Raw genomic sequence first — 20993 nt, 5'->3', positions numbered from 1 at the left:
CTTGGTCTACACTATCACACTAAACTGCATTTGAGTGTGTTGAAAGTTATAATGTTATTCTATGTGTTAGTTTGTTTGCAGTAAGCTAGATCAACAATAGAATATCAAACTGATAATTTCATCATTTTAACATTTCATCATGTTGAACTATATAACATCAATTCGTTTTATTTACATGTACATCTGTTCACCTGTCTAATAAAGCACATGCAAGAGTGGCATCTCTGTCAAGACGAAGTTTGTCGGGAAGCTCTCAGCATCTCAAAAACGCCACACCAATATTTATCCTCGTTTTATTTATCCTTTTGTCCCAAAGTCTGCTTTCCATGGTCTATAATGTTTGATCGAAACAACAACAGTGTGCCACTAGACATTACGCAGTTGTCCACATCTGTTGCCATGGTGACTTTGGCAGTACAAGCAGAAACCAGGGATAACGCAGATATTACGTCATTGACAGGCGACAAGTGACGGGCACTATTTAAAATTGTGAATTTTTCTGAGTTTACAAATGTAATAATGTAAGTACGTAATTGAACAAAATATTTAACACTGTGCAAGTGTTTTTTTTAAATATATTTCAATTCGCCAATCTTACATATTGTACCTTTAAGACAAAAACCGATGTGTGTTAGTGTATCTCCAATCCTTTTCTCTGTCTCTATAGCATGCAGGTGTAAGCTCACATCTGCTGAATGGACGGCACAACAGAGGTCCTTGTTCTGTTCCTCACCCCCACACACATATATACAAAGACACGGGCAACTGACTCAGTACAAAGAAAGTCATCATTCTTTGAGTGTAATTCCAGAGGCCGGCCTATACAAGCCTGATAGCCATTAAGGATTCATGATTCATCTGGATCTCATATTATAACGGCTTGAATTTTTCATGCAACCCCTCAATGCCAAGAAGAGGAAAAGAGGAATTGAAATTAGATGAAATGTTGTCTGCAAAACCCACCCAGCACATTAACATGTTAAAACCTTTTACTATTACAACAGGACCTGTGACGAGATTCGCTTCGTTTTGTTGGATTCAATCAGTATTTTTTAGGATGGCTGGACTAGAATGGATCATGTTTGGACATTGTCGAGATGGAGATGTGAGAAAAGTCATTTGCGACTGATATGTGTGTGAGCGAGCGCGTGCATGTGTGCATAATGGCATATGGCCTGATTATATGCAGCGTTATGAGACTATTTTTTTGTCAAAGGGATGGTCCACCCAAAAAAACATTTTTCCTCATTTATTTATCCTCATGTGGATACAAACCTGCATGCATTTAACAATTTCTGTAGAGCCTACTGTGCACGACCACCCATTGCCCACCACAATATTCAATAGCTCCATGGCCCGAGTTTTGATTTCAAAACATATTCATTTATGGGCCTAGTTTCTTTAAATTAATTAAATAATTAAAATAACTATAATTAACAAAATTGAAATAACATTTCTTTAAGAGCTGCATGTTCTTCAGGGTTCCCACTCTTCTTTCCAATTAATTTATATGACTCAGTCACTCATGATTTGCTAGATACATATTAACAATAACAATTTTTGAAAATATTTTACTTACAATTTCTTTGCATAAATAGTAAATGATAAAAATGCACATGGCATTTTAAGATTTTAAGTAACCATTATCTTATTTTAAATAAGACCCTCTGTGGTATAAATCAAATGTTTAATGTTGTTTATATGTCTGTGGTGTTTTTAATATGCTTTAAGACAAGCCATGTGCTAATTCATAAGTTAACTCCATTGCTGAGTATTTTCTCCTTAAAACTGCAGTGAACCAAAGACAGTCTTAAAAACTGTACAGTCTCTACGTCACACATACTGTATATATTGTAACCAATCATGTCAACGTGCCGGCGGGCTTTAGCACATCATTACTGTGCTGCGAAGCAGGAGAGTCTCAAGAGAAAGCCAGGTTATCCCTGTATATGTTTCTGTTGATATGGAAAATCATGTACATTTAGTAGCATATAGCGGGTGAATTATGTATATGATGTACATTACGATGTTATGATGAAATATATGCCTTTCTCCACTGACGTTCTAAGTTGTTCAAAGCGTTTCTAAGTATGTTGATTTTTAGAAAGCAGCTGTCTGACCGAGATGGCGAATGGGAACATGGTTTGTGTAACATTATTAGCTGTTTGATAAAGAAGTCGAGCAAAAGGCTAATCATATTAATTACTGTAATGTGTCCGACGTTGTAAAGAGCGATACATACATTATAACACAATACCATTCTGATACATCGACTTGACAACCATGTATAATTCACTCTTCCCTTCTTCTGAATCTGTTTCTGTATCAAACATTTATTGCTGAATTAAATCAGTATTTCCACTAGCCATTTTGCAGTATTTTCTACAGTAAAGTTAAGCGAGTGGATCTATTAGCTTGTGTGGTTGAGTGGAGGTCGAGCTCATTTGCATTTTCATGAATCCACGTATACATGAAACAAGGGTTTAGACTTACATTTAAGCTATTTTAAGGCATTAATAAAACCTTTCTTCACAGTAAAAAAAAAAAAAAAAAAACGTGACTCGAAGTTGAGTCTTAAGGGATAAAATAATTGACTATACAGGGGGACTTTAAGTCACTTACTTGGAAGTTTGCTAAGGCCCCCTATAGTGGGTCCTGGACCCCTGGTTGAGAAGCGCTGATCTACATGCTGTACAATCTGCATAAAAGCAGGAAAATATACTGTGTTTACACAGACTTTTTAATGCAGCACAAAGGAGGCTTAATTTACACAGAATCACAGTGGCGTGAAACAATACATCACATGCTGGTTATTGATTCACGTGCACAAGCATGTCACACAAGGTCTTTGCTTACTTTCTGGGTTATTTTACAGCTCTCCCAAGCTGTATCATTAAACAAAAATAGTTAATTTTCAATAAAGGTCAGTGCCACACTTCACTGGCTCCCAGACAATCTCGCAGGTGTGTCACTGAGACAACCGGGGGCAATCGATTCTCCATGGTTACTTTTTGTTCTTCTCAAAATGGCTGGCAAGCAGTAACTGACATCAACAACAGGAGGTCCGACAATGCCAGAATGCACCGGAAGAAGGGGTTTACTTCCTCTTTTGTTGTTATTTTGGAGCCCGGGCAGGCAGCAGTGAATGGTGGCTGTTTTTAAAGATCTCGAAATAGGCCTCTCCTCCCACCCGCTCCCATTGTCTACACCTCGCCTGCCCACGTTTGCTCCCAGTTAACCATGCGGCCAACTACACATCAAAAAGCACAATAGCGACATCCATTCTCAACAAGATTACTCTATCTTCCCAGTTTGGCTCCTAGGCTTTTCATGGGATGAGGGAGCCTGGGATAAGCCCTTCTGCCTGCAGTTCCCCTGACGCAGGGTGCCGTCTGCAGAAGCGAGCTGCTCAGCCCTGCCAAGCATCCACTGACTCACTGGATGACGACTTAGCAGCCCACAATGACTATACCAGTGAGCAATTAGAAGGTTTAAATAATTATAATCAAGTGTTAAAGTAATCAGGATTGAATAATTGCAATCCGAAAATGATGGAGAAATTAGCCTAGCTGCCAGAGCTTCAACTAAACCACGTGCTCTCAGCAAGAGCGCAGTAAGTTCGGTTTTGTTCTGGTCAGATATAATCTACCAGAACTGAGTGGGGAAAAAATTATATTGTGAAGTTCTCATAGAATTAAAGCAGAGCTATAACTAGTGGGGTTTTTTTTGTCTTTTTTTTCCTGTCTCTTGATGAAAATGAAAAAGCCTCATAGAATGTAGTCATTATTTAAGTGTTATTCCTTAATTATAGTCCATTTTATTCTGACAGACATTATAATTTTAGTCTATGAAAATAACATTTTAACAGGCGATAATGACCTGTAACAGATCAAACATGGCTTTTAATTAATATTTAAATTATAGCCCATGTAAAATATACTAAAGATACAATGTAAGTGTTGCTGAAATGAATACATTAAGTGTGCAATATAAAATTTAAATGGATATTTTTATGATAAACTGATCAAAAGTGACAATATAAATCTATAATGTTACAAAACATTTCTATTTTAAATAAATGCTGGTTTTTTGAAGGTTCATCAAATAATCCTGAACAAAATATATCACAATTTATACAAAAAATATCAAGAAGCAACATTGAACATTAATAACATAAAAAAAAATGTTCAACATTGAAAACGTACTCGGTTACTAACGTAACCTCGGTTCTCTCTAGGAGAGGGAACGAGTACTGCGTCGAAGAACGCTACGCTACGGGAAAGATATTTCTTTGTCGAGATTGAAGCCAAAAATTAATCCTTAATTTTGTAATATTGTAAAACGCTTTTCTGAAGCATACAACCTAGGCGGAGCAATACAGCTCACCCATTGGCTGCTCTGCCAGAAAAGCACAGCCTATGCGAGGCCAGGACGCTGACCAATGAGGACGCTTCGCGCCCTTCTGCGTCACCTCCCGCCCAAACAGGCGTGGCCTAGGCCTATAAATACGAGCATAGCTGTCTAACACGCCGATTTTCGTCAATGAAGCGACGCAGCGTGGACACGCACGGCATGAGACGCAGTACTCGTTCCCTCTCCTAGAGAGAACCGAGGTTACGTTAGTAACCGAGTACGTTCTCTTACGTAGAGTTCTCTCGTACTGCGTCGAAGAACGCTACGGGAACCCTATGCAAACCGCCGTGCGTGTTCTTGGATCGACACAGACACCTAAGGGCGCGCGCGCCCTGGTATACAAGCGCCTACCCCAAGAAGTATAGGGAGAGCGGCTAAAATAGCATCATCCCTTATAGTAGTGCCTCTTAAGGCATAATAGCATATATATGTAAATATAGATATATATGAAGGGTAATAGCATGCTCATGGGACACATTGTCAGTGAGTGATGCTTAAACATTGAAGTGACCTGGGCCGCAGCGCGGGGCAGGAACACTTATACATATTAGGCATTGAAGTGACCTGGGCCGCAGCGCGGGGCAGGAGCACTTGTACATATTACCATTGAAGTGACCTGGGCCGCAGCGCGGGGCAGGAACACTTATACATAGTCTTCTAGACCGAGAGCAGTTTAGCCTGCAACGCAGGAACCTCTAGGTTATAGAACCTAATAAATGTAGACGGGGAGGCCCAGCCTGCCGCCATACAGATATCATGTAACGAGATTCCGCTATACCAAGCCCATGAAGAGGCCATGCCTCTCGTGGAATGTGCTCTGATGCCCAAAGGGCATTCCAAGCCTCTAGATGCGTAGGCTAGCGCAATGGCGTCCACTACCCATCGAGATAGACTCTGTTTCGTTGCGGCTCGTCCCTTGGAGCGCCCGCTGAACGAAACAAAGAGCTGCTCCGTCTGTCGAAAAACAGCGGAGCGGGACACGTAAGCTCTTAATGCCCTGACCGGGCAAAGGGAGCTATTTCCGTCCTCTGAGGCCGGCATGGCCGACAGGGAGATGACCTGAGCCCTGAACGGTGTGTTGAGGGACTTAGGCACGTACCCATGCTTCGGTTTCAATACGACTATAGAGTCGTTTGGCCCGAACTCCATACAAGAAGCTCTCACTGAGAGCGCTTGCAAGTCTCCCACACGCTTCCCTGAAGCGAGAGCCAAAAGAAACACGGTCTTGAGAGACAGGTGTTTCATGTCAACTGAGTGAATAGGCTCGAAAGGGGCCCCTTTCATAGCGTTCAACACTGTAGAAAGGTCCCAAACGGGGACTGAAGGAGGCCTTGGAGGGTTTAACCTCCTGGCGCCTCTCAGGAAGCGGACCACCAGGTCGTTCCTGCCTAGTGAACGGCCAAGCGTTGGATTAACGAACGCTGATATGGCAGCCACATAGACTTTGAGCGTGGATGGGGTTCTTCCCTTATCCAATAGCTCTTGCAAGAAGGAGAGAATCTCCGGTTCTCCACACTGAAGTGGTGACAGACCTTGATCTGAACACCATCCAGAGAACACCGACCATTTGGAAGCGTAGAGCCGTCTAGTAGACGGAGCCCTAGCTTGTTCGATCGTGTCTAACACTCCTCTTGGGAGGTTAGCGGGTACCCGTTTATGGCCCATACGTGTAGGGACCAAAGCTCGGGGTGAGGATGCAGAATCGAGCCCTTGGCCTGTGAGAGGAGGTCTCTCCTCACTGGAATCGGCCACGGGGCAGTACTTTTCAGTCGCATCAAAGCTGGGAACCAGGTCTGATTCGTCCAGAATGGAGCAACTAGCAGTACTGAGCATCCGCTCTCCTTGATACGCTCCAGCACTTGAGGCAGGAGTGAGACAGGAGGAAAAGCATAGAGCGGGCGGCGGGGCCAGACTCTGGCCAGCGCGTTCGCGCTCTTCGAAAAGAATTCTGGGCAATGAGCGTTTTCCTGGTTTGCAAACAGGTCTATTTCCGCTCTGCCGAACGTTTTCCACAGCAGACGCACTGTCTGTGTGTGTAGGGACCACTCTCCCGTAGGAACGTTGTTCCGTGAGAGTCTGTCCGGGCCTACGTTCAAGTGACCTGGCACGTGCATTGCTCTTAACGAGCGCAGGTTGTGCTGGGCCCACACCAGTATGCGTTCCGCTAACCTGAATAGGTTCCGGGATCTCACGCCACCCTGGCGGTTTATGTAGGCTACTACCGACATGTTGTCCGAGCGGACCAGGACGTGGTGTCCTTTTATCCGGGGACAGAAGCGCCTCAGCGCAAAGTCCACTGCCATCATTTCCAGGCAGTTTATGTGCGGTAGTTCGGCTCGCTCTGACCACTGGCCAAAGAGCGGACTGCCGTCGAGCAGTGCTCCCCAGCCTGAGGTGGACGCGTCCGTGGACACCACCTTCAGGCTCGAGGAAGTCCCCAGGCTTACACCTGACCGGTACCAGTCTGACGCTCTCCATGGTGTCAGGGCTGAAATGCATTCCTGAGTGACCTTGAGGCGATAACGACCGTGTAACCATGCTCGGCGCGGTACGCGCGCTCTCAACCAGAACTGTAGTGGGCGCATGCGCAGCATGCCCAACTGCAGCACTGTTGAGGCTGAGGCCATGAGGCCCAGCATTTTCTGAAATCTCCTGAGTGGCACTATGTGGCCGCTGAGGAAGGATTTCGCCATTGCAGGGTATTTTGCCTGCGCTGTGATGACAGCTGTGCTGTCATAGACAGTGAGTTCAGATCCAGTCCTAAAAAGGAGATCCTTTGACTGGGAAACAGTGAACTTTTCTCCCAATTGACTCTCAGACCTAAGCACTCGAGGTGATCGAGAATTAGGGTCTTGTGGCGGATGCGTTCTGAAGGTGATTGAGCTAGAATCAGCCAATCGTCCAAATAATTCAGAATTCGAATGCCGCGGAGTCTCAGGGGTGCCAGCGCCGCGTCCATGCACACTGTAAATGTACGAGGTGCTAGAGACAGGCCGAATGGCAGGACTGTGTACTGATATGCCTGGCCCCCGAAGGCGAATCTCAAAAATCGCCTGTGACGTGACGCAATTTGTATGAAAATACACGTCTTTCAGATCTATTGCCATAAACCAGTCTCCTCGGCGAATCTGCGCGAGGATAGCTCTGGTCGTGAGCATTCTGAACTTTCGCTTTGTCAGCGCTTTGTTCAGATGCCTGAGATCTAAAATGGGTCTGAGACCCCCGTCTTTTTTCGGTTCCAGAAAATATCTGCTGTACAGACCCCCTTCGCTCTGAGCTTGAGATAAAGGCTCTATGGCCCCTTTGCTCAATAGCTTCGCTATTTCGGCTCGAAGTAGATGTGCTACTTCTGTTTTCACCGTAGTTTCGACTTTCTCCGTGAAACGGGGAGGGCGTCGATGAAACTGTAGCGAATAGCCTCTTTTTATAGTCTCTAGCACCCATTCTGAGACCCCGGGAAGTCATTCCCATGCATCTGCACGTGTGACTAGGGGTTGAATGTAATCTGGGCCCTGGTCGCGAAATGGCGGCGACACGAGAGCAACCGTGTGCTGTGACATGGACGCCGTGGCGTGTGAGGCGGGGGGCATGTTTAACACAGTATGCATCCCGCGCGCGCTCAGCTCTCTGTGTCGAGAGAGAGCGCGCGGGACGAGTCCCGTAGGGCTCGTGATGTTTGTGAATAAACGTGGGCGCTTGGTGGCGGGCACATTTATAACACCGGGAACACTGTTTTTGTGTACTGACTGACCGTTCGTTAGTTTCGTTTTTACAGAAAACCGCGGAACGTGCAGTGTGTAGTGGTTGTGGGCACTTGGCAGTGGGTCACGCTCACTACATGTAAAACACAATCGGCATGAGCCGATTTTATGTGTGCAGACCCTGTGTTGTTCAGGGCTGTGCTTGCACGGGTTGAAAAACCGGGCTCTGGTCGCGAAATGGCGGCGACACGAGAGCAGTCGTGTGCTGTAACATGGGCGCCATTGCAGCGTGATGCGGGGGCGCGCTTAATCGAGCGGGCAGCCCGCGCGCGCTCTCAGCTCTCTCAGCTGAAAGAGGGAGCGCGCGGTGCGAGCCCCGTACGGCTCGGCATGTTTGAGAATAAATGTGGGTGCGTGAACGCGGGTACATTTATAGCACTGGGAAGTACTGTCTATTAGAACTGACTGACCGTGCATAGGTTTCGTTTCATAGAAACCGTGTGACATGTAGCTTGTAGTGATTGTGGGCGCTTGAAAACGGGCACGCTCACTACATATAATGCACAATCGAAATGAGTCGATTTATGTGTGCAAGCCCTGTATTGTGCGGGGCTGTGCTTGTGTGTACAGATGGGCACTGGGTCGTGGGCATACAGTTACACACATTACATCATCGGCCATGGCCGGGACACCGTGTAGCACAGAGAGTACTGTCTATCAGAACCGACTGACCGTACATTCGTTTCGTTTTTACAGAAACCACGGGACATGCAGTGTGTAGTGATTGTGGGCACTGAAAAGCGGGCACGTTCACTAGCTTACATGTGAAGCACAACCGACACGAGTCGATTTTATGTGTGCAAGCCCTGTATTGTGTAGGGCTGTGCTTGTGTGTACGAATGGGCACTAGGTCGTGGGCATTACGGATACACACATTACACCATCGGCCGTGGCCGGGACACCAGTAAATACATTTTCAGATTTACCTGGGGCGTCGTGAAAACGGCGTCTGTGTGCAGGCAAACGGGCATTGATGCCGATTTGGTGACTGCAAAATACACTGGCACGGTCGCGAATGTTGGGACTGTGCGAGCGAGACATTTTAGTGAAATCCGGCCGCGGCGGGATTTTAACACTGTAGCTTTCCTCGAAGCAGAAATGCGCATCCTGGCTGAAAACGGGGCTTTCCGGGACTCCGCGATTTCTTCGTGAATTCAGGAAGAAAAAGGCGCGGGTCGTGAGGACGGTAACGTACGTTCCTCTGCAGAAAAGCAGCCATCCAGCCGGTAAGCGCATCGATGCTGGTCTTTCTCCGTCGACGCTCACGAGCGGCGGGGGAGGGGAGATCCTCGGAGCTCGCCCATCCCTCGCTACCCGAAGCGAGGAGAGAACAGCAGTCGTCCTTCACAGACACGGCTTCATCTTCCTCATCCATGACGGACGCGGCGGCACACAGCGGCCCTTGTCCGTCGGTCAGAGAGTCCAGCGAAGCGGGCGGAGGAGCTAGCGGCAGCAGCGGCGAGCACCTCGTGGTGAAGGGAGGTTCCGGGCTCCGCTGAGCACGGCGCTTTTCACGGCGCGGCACTACAGCGGGCGGAAAAGGGTGCAGCTTCAGTAAATGAACGCCAGGCGAGTCCGCAGAGTCACCGTAGGCATCAAATTACAGCGATGGCAGCCGCCATCGACGAGAGCTGAAGCTGCGTGATACTCACAGGCAGGAAACACAGCACGTGGTCCCTGTCGCTGAGCGGGGCTCTACACGAGCCACAGGAGGTGCGAGACATCTTGAAAAAGACGCTCGGCTCTTTTAGTGTGGAAAAACTGTGTGACGCGACGGCGAACACACACACAAAACACACACACATAATGTAAAGGATATTCCACGCCGGAGAAGCGCAGCAGGGAACGGCGGCTGAAGGCGGCGATGACCAGCGGCTTCAGGTAAGAGGCGCGTCCTGCTGAGGTGCTTGTATCCAAACGGCTGTGGTGGCTCGAATCCAATCCAACGATGCGTGCAGCTTCGTGAATTTAAGAAAATCGGCGTGTTAGACAGCTATGCTCGTATTTATAGGCCTAGGCCACGCCTGTTTGGGCGGGAGGTGACGCAGAAGGGCGCGAAGCGTCCTCATTGGTCAGCGTCCTGGCCTCGCATAGGCTGTGCTTTTCTGGCAGAGCAGCCAATGGGTGAGCTGTATTGCTCCGCCTAGGTTGTATGCTTCAGAAAAGCGTTTTACAATATTACAAAATTAAGGATTAATTTTTGGCTTCAATCTCGACAAAGAAATATCTTTCCCGTAGCGTAGCGTTCTTCGACGCAGTACGAGAGAACTCTACGTAAGAGAACACTGATATTGTGCAGCAAATCAGCATATTATATTCTGATCAATGATCATGTGACACTGACGACTGGATTAATGATGCTGAAAATTCAGATTTGCTTTGCTTTGCTTTTATAAATTGTGTTCTGCTTCATTCAGTTCATTCCATCAAATAGTTAATTCATTAAAATAATTATCACCTTGTTGCCTCCCCCTCCCCTGTTTGTAATCAAAGATGAGACGTCAACAAATTAGCATTTCATTGAACAGATTAACACTGACCCCTGTGTGTGTCACTACTGCTGACCAAAACTCTGCTATGCAAGCAATACACACATGCAATATGCTCATTCCAGCAATGACTTAGATAAATAAATAAACAAATAAATAAAAAAGAAGAACAAACTAAACATATAATCACTCATAATACATTTGGCCAGTTTGTATAGTGAGTTGACTACAGTAAACACAGTGTGATACAGAGGTTCTCACAGCGCTGAGTGAAAGGGCCATATAACACGCTTTAGCAGTGAAAGATTGAGCCCAGGCGACACAGTAAAGGTTAACTACTTAATTCCAGTGATTAGTCCACGCAGAGTTCAAGGCGCTCTGCCAAAAGCCTTCATTTAGCAGCAACATGCACCACCTCCACGTTCTCTCAACAGCCAAAACCCAGATACTGCTGGCAAACAAAGGTAACATCAGGTATGTGAAGTACCCAGGTGGGTATAGGCAGTCTCCACCGTCCTGTTCAAGGCCAGAACCCGATCAGTATCTCATAACTCCTCTAAAGAAGGCTATAATACTTGACCTAAGATGTTTTGTTCATACTTGAGCATGCACAAATTTAATCAAACAGCATAAATGAGATATAATCCACCACAACCTCTGAGGTTAAAGCAAGGCATCAAAAAGCATGTGACTATCTGGCCCACAGAGAAAGACGTTTATAAAAGGTTTGTCGATGTATGGATTTTCTTCCTCGTCTGTAAGAATCGAGGTGGGCGGCCTTTGTACAGATGATATCTTTTCACTTAATGAACAGAGATGAGCAGAAAAGATGGCTGTGGATATTCAGTACTACGCGCTGCCATTACCTGACAGCGTGAATGAAATTGTCTCCGTGTACAGTTGGTTGAGTCTGGCTTTTTTCCGCCCGTGTAATCTCACTTTTCCTCATTGGCGTGACTATAAGACCGCGCTTGCTCCTGCCTCTTTCACGCAGCAGGGGAACAAAAAAAAAAAAAACGGTTTACACAGCGTTCATTGTGGATTCCCACAACGTCCCGAGGAGGACAGATGAGGACGGCATGCAGATTCCTCATCCCAAGCCCTGGTGTCACTTAGGAAGAGGATTCAGAGCAGAGGGACAAAGTGTGCCTATGTTTGTTTGTGTTCTTGTTACCACCGAGGGATGTGGGATTTACACCTCAAACAACTCTCGCCGCGACCAGACCCTATAAGTCACTGCAAAGGTGCTCTGCTGTTGTCACACCTCTGCCACACTGGCTCATTACACCTCCTGGAGCTGTATATCATATGTTCTCTCTCTCTCTCTGTGTGTGTGTGTGTGTGTGTGTGTGTGTGTGTGTGTGTGTGTGTGTGTGTGTGTGTGTGAGAGACAGAGAGAAAGAGAGCAAGAGATGCAGCGAGGGGTATTAAGACATGGCAATCGGAGAGAGAAATAAAATGCCAGCAGTTATTTATTTAAATGCTGGCCAGTATACATATTTAATGATTCGAGAGCACCTGCTGAAAGGCAGATGGAGAAGGCCTTTTGTCTGTAATTGCGATTGTACAGTGACCTCGGTGTTGTAATGGAAATATGCTTGGCTCAAGAAATGCTCTTCTGTCAAGTTAAAACTCTTCACACACATGTACCAATCACACACACACACACACACCTTATTAATGGGGACGAAGACAACAACACGGAGCTATAGACAAGCTGTCGGGCTGGTCCGAGAGGTGTTAATGTGATCCCACAGCTCAGCTGGACGCTGTGCAGGGTCCTGGTGTTTTATTACAGCACTGTGTGGAGAGAAGAGAGAGAGAGAGGGAGAGGAGAGAGAGAGAGAGAGAGAGAGAGAGAGAGAGAGAGAGAGAGAGAGAGAGAGAGAGAGAGAGAGAGAGAGAGAGAGAGAGAGAGAGAGAGAGAGAGAGAGAGAGAGAGAGAGAGAGAGAGAGAGAGAGAGAGAGAGAGAGAGAGAGAGAGAGAGAGAGAGAGAGAGAGAGAGAGAGAGAGATGATGCTCACCTAGCAATGGTACAATGGCTTTAAAGGCCCGCAGGACCCACAGCTCTTGGGTGAAATAACACATTGAATAAGAGGCATGAAATAGAAAGAACAGAACAAAATGTGCTGAATTTAATGGTGGGGCTACGAGAACAAGAGGAGCACTGACTTGTGCTGAGGGATTCTTGGATGTTTATTGATGATATTGCAGAGATATGTAAACCACTTTGAGATATTTATTTCGATAACAGTAAAAGGAGCAGGGGTTGGTCAGTGGTTAAGCTCATGCAAACAATATGAATTTATAATATTGTATCTAGGCTTTTATTACGTCATTGTCCAATCCTGGCCTGCCTCATTATTTACAGCTTGACCTAATTAGTATTTGTAGGTATTTGTACCATTTGTATACAAATTTATACAATTGGATATACAGTAAATACTGGACATATTGACAGCATCTAAGAATAAGAGTATTTATGTACGCACAGCTGTAGAAACAGAACATTTAAAAAATAAATGTGTGAATAAATTATTTTAGTCTTTTTTTAAATAAATTAATATTTTTTTATTCAGCAACAATTAAATTGATTAAAGTAACAGCAAATCAATTTATAATGTTACAAAAGATTGCTATTTCAAAATAAATGCTGTTTTTTTAAACATTCTATTTGTCAAAAAATCCAGAAAAAAAAGTACTACTGTTTTCATAACAATATTAAGTAGCACAACTGTTTTCAACATCGGCAACAAAAAGAAATTCAGCAAATTAGAATGATTTCTGAATGATTATGTGACACTCAATATTGGAGTAATGGCTGCTAAAAAAAATTGCTTTGCCATCACAGGAATTAAATATACTAAAATAGAAAACTTTTATTTTAAATTGTAATAATATTTCATTATATTTAAGTTGTGAATTATGATCATAAATCCTTGGTGAGCATAATAGATGTAAGAAAAACGTAAAATAAATAAACAAATAAAACCTATTAATTCTAGCTCAAGTTCAATATTCTATGAACCTAAAAGTATTCGTAAACATTTGTACTTCTAAAGTTGTAGTTTCCAAGCTGCGTTCAAAATCCTATTCTTTACATTTCAGTGTCTATGAAATGTGAATACCTGTAATTACTTATGAGATCACGTTGTCATTACCTGTCCTATCTTCACCAGCCCAATCCATAAAAGTGGTACAAAGTTCAAAAAGGAAGACAGTCCATTCATCTCTCCTTCTGCATCACCAATGACACAATCCCAATCACAGGTCAGATCAAGAGCTTCAGATGGATGCAGTGGCCAGTGGTGATGATCAGCATCTCATTACTTCGGTTACTGATAAGTCCGCTAATACCCTCGTTAGTGCCCACTCGCCGGGCCTTCAATCACACGCAACTGCTCGATATCCATTACAACCTGCGCTGCCTCCTTCCTAACCTGAGCAAATGCAGATTAACGCACAAGACTGTCTCAGATCAGACTGTGTGTTGGCAGGGGTAAATCGTGAGGGGATCAGGAGGTGGACCTTTGATCTGCTAAAAATCCCCTCGTCTGATATAGCAAGGAATGATGCACCATAAGCATGTCCACAGCAATATCCTGGACCCACTGGTTATAATCTTGTAACATATATAATCCCTTGAACCAAACATTAAAGAGAGAAGATAAAGACGTATTTTCAGGTCAATACAAACACTGATACATAACATCGTAAAGGGATAGCTCACGCAAATATTAAAATTGTGTCATAATTGACTCACCCTCATGTCGTTCCAAACCTGTATGACTTTCTTTCTACTGTGGAACATGGAAGAACATAATTTAGAGAAATTTCCATGCAATGAAAGTCAATGTTTTCTAAATATCTTATTTTGTGTTCTGCAGAACAGTAGTTAGAAAATCATACAGGTTTGGAATGACATGAAGATGAGTAAATTATGACACAGTTTTCATTTTTGGGGTGAACAATGCATTCAATAAAAAAAAAAGGTACGAGCCAAAAAAGAGTTAACAGATGAAGTTAGTCAGACTTATGAATAGCTATAATCTATAACCACAAAAAAATAGAAACACTTTGTAGCAATTTTCAGAATACACACATTTTCCAAATGTTAGTCTAAAACATCTTATCACATCAATACATCATTCCAGAATATGTAGTTTCAAGTGTAAATGTCTATTTTAATTGCCTCACACAAAACTCAAAGTCTCAAACAAGCAAATCCATAATTATTTCATCTTCATAAGCACTCACTATATTTGTAAGCATTTATTTCCAAAAAACTGATTAACACACACAAACACACACACACACACACACACACACACACACACACACACACACACACACACACACACACACACACACACACACACACACACGCACGCACACACACGCACGCACGCACACACACACCTCTTTGACCTTGCTCTCACAAGTTGTGTAAAATCATCCAATCAGGATATAATTTACTTGATAAAGTGCTTTCCAGATTTGTATTCAACATGCATCAGATGGAAAATGTCTGTGGGTGGTTCGTAGGCATGCAGTCTGAGGCTAGGTGACTGGTAAACAGGTTCAGATACCTGAAAGTGAGAAGCTGCAGCATTTTTCAGAGCACCAGAAACACGGAGCAAAACAGCTGAGAGTTAGAGCTGTAACTCTCCAGAGTGGATCAGTGGGAGGAATATAGATAATTCATGAGGTGTCAAGAAGGTTGAACAGGGCAAGTACTGTTCTGTGGTCTAACTTGCACCACTCAGTACAGACTGTGACCAGGAGCGAATGAACCAGAGAACTGCTCATTGTGCGCATATATTACGATTGTTGCAGTATAAAAGGTCGTACTTGTTGTGATCAACCGTAGCTTCATCGAGCAATCTTCTGAAACAATCATTGAGATAGTGTTTTCCACAGAGATTATCTCTCCTTGAAAAAGAAGGAGTAGAACAGTTGGGACAGTTTCAGTGGATTCCCAGCAATGTGTCATGGTAGCAAAAAAACAAAGTGGCAGTTAACAGCAAATCCCATCACAGGCAGCACAGAGAACATGAATCGATTGTCCGTTTCAGGGATTCACTGCACCTTACATTCAAACTGTCACAATATTTTTCTTTTCTCCATAGCTATAGGGCACACTTACAAATGCCACTAAAGCATTTTTAGAAACCAGCATTTCCACAGTGTCCCTCGACTGTAAAACGGCTGTTTTATTTTGGAATTAGAGAAGTGTAGCTTTAACGCGGACCGACGTTAGATTTATATCCCTTCTCAGCTCCAGTCATTGTGCTCAGTGAAACTAATCCACTCTGGCTTTCATTACAAAATGACAGAGCGCTACTAATTAATATTTGATAGCAAAGTTATTCATATTTAATATTGTAATGTAATTAATAATAACATAATGAATATTTCAGGGTTAAGTTGTAGGCTCGCATTTAATGAAGCGTTGGAGAATAATACTGTGCTCACGCGCTTATTTACATGGATGCATTATTGCTTAATTTGTGTTGAATGGAGAAAATGAGAGATAATAATATGGGTTTAAACTTAAAATGGAGTCATGCCTTTATGTAGGCCAAATCTGTGCTGTAAATGTCCCTTTAATTTCCTCCCCTCCCCCTTAAATTTGTTTTTCCAAAAAGCATAGAATGAGCAGTTATTCTGGCTTTAATGCTGAAATCAGCTTCACAGTACACTGGACATCAGCATAAAGAAGACATGTGTCAAATCAACTTTGCTTGAGCAAAAACGCAATTTCTTGATAAATCTTTCTATAATAAAAGTAACAGGGAGATGTCTAAAGTCTGGCTGACGGCTTTCCAGTTCATGCACACTATCTATCAAGTGTTGTCATTCCCTCCTGCAAAGCAAACAAATGTCCACAGACAACATTTTCTTTTGTGAATAAAGAATCGATGCCATTATCTTGTATTCATTTCCAGTGATCTTGCTCTTTAGCTCGGATTGCTAAATACGAATCGCATATTATCCTTTCTCTTTATGCTACAAACACACATAATCCCATCACTGATAAGAGCACATCATGGTAAGACAAGACATCACACAGCAGTGCTATTAATTTTTGTAGAGTACATCTGCACTCCAAAGAAAATAATGATGTCCATTGTGATTAGCCATCAAAACACGCTGCAGCTAAAAGAGGGGGAACAAAGCCATGTGTGAGATAGCATCTAACTGACATATGCTCTAATAAAACTGACAATACTTTAAGTAAACACATTCATGTCGCTCTTTGTTGGGCAAAGACTACAATTTGTTCTGTTCCGCCCATCACTGTTATGAGTGTTTATATAAAAAAATGTCCTGCATTCAAATGCAATACAACTACTACTTAGTTAGAAATCCCTCGTGTAATCCATGTATTAAGGAAATAATGGATTTATAGCTAAATAATACAGTGGTCATTTTGTTTCAAGTCCCAAATCATTTATTATTTGTGGTAAAAGCTTATGAATGCAAAACTCACAGCTAAATTATTTGTGAGAACATATACAGGAGACCAGGGCTAGTTGTTACACTGGGATGCAGTGTTATTTCTCAGTAAGGTTTTGACTTAATAGTCCAATTACGCAAAATAGATAACAGATCATTTTTGCAAATTGTATACTACAAACCAAAATTCATACAAATAAATGGGTTTTAAATGTGACAAATATCTCACATTTTAGATGTATTACGTTTGAACTGTTTCTGATTCATTTGACTAAAAAGTATGTTTAATGGAAGGTTGTTAGTGTACTAATATATACCGCATTTAGACTAGGTACACTTACTTTTACACAAACATTTATTGAGCAAGGTGGCATTATATTGATCAAAAGTGACCACAGAAAATGTCTACTGTACTTGCAAATAAATGCTGTTTTCTATATATCAAACAAATATATATATATATATATATATATATATATATATATATATATATATATATATATATATATATATATATATATATATATATATATTTTTTTTTTTTTTTTTTTTTTTTTTTACCACGGTTTCTGAGACATTAATTTCATGAGCAGCAAATCAGCATATTAGAATGATCTCTGAATTATCATGTGACATTGAATAATAGAGTAATGGCTGCTGAAAAATTCAGCCTTGCAATCACAGGAATTAATAAATATAAAAATGTTATTATTCTTATTGTAATAATCTTTCACAATATTACTGTTTTTACTGTATTTTTTTTCACCAAATAAAGGCAGACTTAGAAGACGTCTTTCAAAAACATGTTAAAAATATTACCAACCACAAACTTTTGAACGGTAGTGTAAGTGTCTACACAGAATTTGACTTTCACACAAACCCTATTAGAGTAAAGAGAGTGACAGCTAGCCCTGGACTCCACTATAATTCCACAACCACCTACAGTCTTGTTAAAGGAGTTTACTGTGTGTTTGACGCACCTTTCAGGACCAGGTGACGGTGAGCTGCATTTCCAGCCAGTGAGTCAGACCACCGAGACCATGTGAAACAGTGAGACGCGTGCTGTCATCTACCGTAGCTAACTCTTCCTTTCACTTCCTCAGTCTCCCTCTCTCTCTTAGCCCTGCCATGCCCACTTCTACGCGTATGCTAATCGTCTCCTCCGACTGGCAGCTGGTGCTCAAGGGGAGTTCGGGCACTGACAAGACAGGAGCCGGGTGTATAATTAAACATCAGACCGACACGTAATAAAAGCTAAAGGATGAAATGAGTGTAATCTCGGCCTGAGGTTTCTCGGTAATCAGCCCACAACCACATGCCTGGCAGAGATGGCAGGAAAAGGAAAAAAAAAAACAAAAAAAACATGCCGATTCGAATGACCCATTTGAATCACACACCTCCCACTCTTTATTTGATTCATTTTTTAATTAGAGAGACAGAGTGAGGGAGGATTGCAGATCTTAGGTGATGGAGTGAGGCGGCAGCGTTCAATCTCTTCTAACAGCATGGCTTCCTATCTCGCTGCAACATGGAACTTATCTGAGCTCTGCAAGCCATTCTCTTGAGCACTTAACCTTGTGGTTTGTTAAAAAAAAAAAAAAAAAACCAGCAATAAAAATGAAGATCGATCAATACTGGCCCAACCAATGAAGCACAGTACAGTCTGCACCCCTTGTGTCCAACCATTCACCTCCCCTCTCCATGCAGTGTCCTCCTACAGACAATCATTCTGCTCACCGGCACACATACAGCACTCCATGACCTTAAATACAGCACAACACATTAGAGAAGAGCAGAACGGCACACCACCGTTTGAGCGCTCCCAGCTGTCTCCATCACACACAGAGAGCCCTATAGCATTGTGAATGTGTCAGTCTGAAAGCATCATATTCATTTGCCCTTATACCTTGGAGATCATCACGGGGGGCCCATTTGTTGTGTTTGTTTATGCATTTCTGCTGATCAAAAGCTACGGCAGAATCCAACAAAGGCTGCTTAATTGCAGCTCTTGAAAAATTGATGCTGCTCTTAAGGACTTTTTTGTGTCACGCCGATATTGGGAAAACACAGGTGTAAAGGCCACATGAGAGCGGATGTTTTATTCACATGCCTGAGTGACAGGAGGGAATACAGAAACAGTCGAGAATTCAAGCAAGAGGCCTTAATTAGCTGAGGTCCTGCCAAATTTTGGACACACAAAGGATGTTATTTTCCACCTCACTGATGGTGGGGATGGTGTTCATTTGGTGCAGTGAAGCTAATGCAACCTTACAGAAAACTTACTTTTAATCAAAAGTTGTTTTAATTATAAAAAAATAAAAAAAATGATAACAATATATATACAATAAAAATGTTGTCCTTAAATATTTTTATAAATAAATACAATTATATAGAAAATAGATAAATAAAAATAATATATGTATATAGTTATCATTGTTATGTATTTATTTTCCATATCATTTTATTTATATTTTATATATTGTTATATATATTTGTATTATATATATACAGTTGTCAATGAAAGGTAGAAATATGAAAGATTCATCTTCTTAACTAAATTATATTTTGAGGAACGAGCATTGTCTTGTTGGCTACGGTGATGTGCTAGTGGTTGGACAAGCATAGTGCCAGGTTGGGCTCCCGAGGTTCACGCTTGCAGTGATCTGTGAACAAGCTGCTTTGGCCTGCTCATACTACAGTCCTCTCAGGACCCAGAGCTCTCAGCACAGGTCCGGTGCCAGGTCACTCTCCTATCCCGTAATTATCTCCATACCACCTCACCTCTCCGCATACACACATATGCAAGCAGCACGTTGCACATTACACCTGTAAAATTATATTTGGGGCAACCCTTCATACTATATGCGTTGCAGAACTTTCTCAGCCTCAGTGAAATACAACACCATGCATAAATTAGCATCCAGAGCTGTATTTTCCTAATTGAACTGTAAAAGATGGAAAGTGTGCGAGAGTCAGCAATGCCAACCTTGCCCTCTTCTTCACGGCAATTATTGCTCCTTCACAAAATGTCAAACGAAAAGGCATTGAGGCAGCAGAATTAATGTTTCCACATGATAAGTAAGCTTAATATTCAGCCGACAATTAGACTACTCACCCTGCCAACCAGAATTGGATCGGGTCCAGAGAACTCCTCCAACACAAACATTTGATTCCAAACCCATCCTCTCTTGGCACGACTGAGGATTCTTTGTCCTTCGCTTGGCCGGTTTCGCGGGATCATGGCTGATGCCGTTTGTAAACTTTGTGACTGATTGTTTAACGAAGCCATGGAAGAGTACGGCACACAAGTAATCCATACTAGCAGGAGAGAAGTCCATAGATCTCGCTGCATCTCCTCTCCTCGTTTTAGCATTTTTGTAATATTTTCTTTTTGCCTTTTTTTTCTTCTTTTGCTTCCCCTCCAAAATTCAGGGGTTGACCAGCTGACAGACAGCTGAATGGTTACTCTTTTGTTCTACGTATCCCCCAGGTTGAGTTCATGTTGTGAGGAGGGTCACGGATGTACTCTGATCTGTCTCCAGAACACAGAGAAGGAAGGCGCGCTGCAAAATGTGACATCCATTAGTTGGTTCATCAATGTAAGAGATCTAGAGGGAGAGACAAATGCAGACTTACAGGAAGTGCATGTAAATAAAACTGACAAGCTTGAGGAGTGAAGTCTCAAGGTCAGTTTGATATGACATCAGAATGCCGAATGAACAAGTCAGAACACATCTGTCTTCTAAAAGGAGTATATAGTACAGCACAAACATCTTTACTCTCTAAGCTATTGGAAACATATAGGAACTATACAATCAAGCCAGTTAATGTTTCAGATTGCAATGCTTGTTATGCGAAAACAGTCATCCT

At 42.8% G+C, this 20993-nt stretch overlaps 1 protein-coding gene across 2 annotated transcripts in view; it reads right to left on the bottom strand.

Moving 5' to 3' along the window:
* The window catches only part of cdh8 (cadherin 8), a 146352-nt gene that overhangs the window by 72960 nt on the left and 52399 nt on the right, over positions 1 to 20993 (bottom strand). For both annotated transcript variants that reach the window (XM_079605065.1, XM_079605066.1), the window contains exon 2: positions 20239 to 20731. In XM_079605065.1, the coding sequence (XP_079461191.1) occupies positions 20239 to 20496 (258 nt within the window). In that variant the 5' untranslated portion in view covers positions 20497 to 20731. The remainder of the gene's footprint in view (positions 1 to 20238; positions 20732 to 20993) is intronic.

The sequence above is a fragment of the Phoxinus phoxinus genome, assembly GCF_949152265.1.
Source record: "Phoxinus phoxinus genome assembly, chromosome: 2".
Classification (NCBI taxonomy): Eukaryota; Metazoa; Chordata; class Actinopteri; order Cypriniformes; family Leuciscidae; genus Phoxinus; species Phoxinus phoxinus.
The sequence above is the reverse complement of the archived record's forward strand: the minus strand, read 5'-3'. Positions and strand labels throughout refer to the sequence as shown.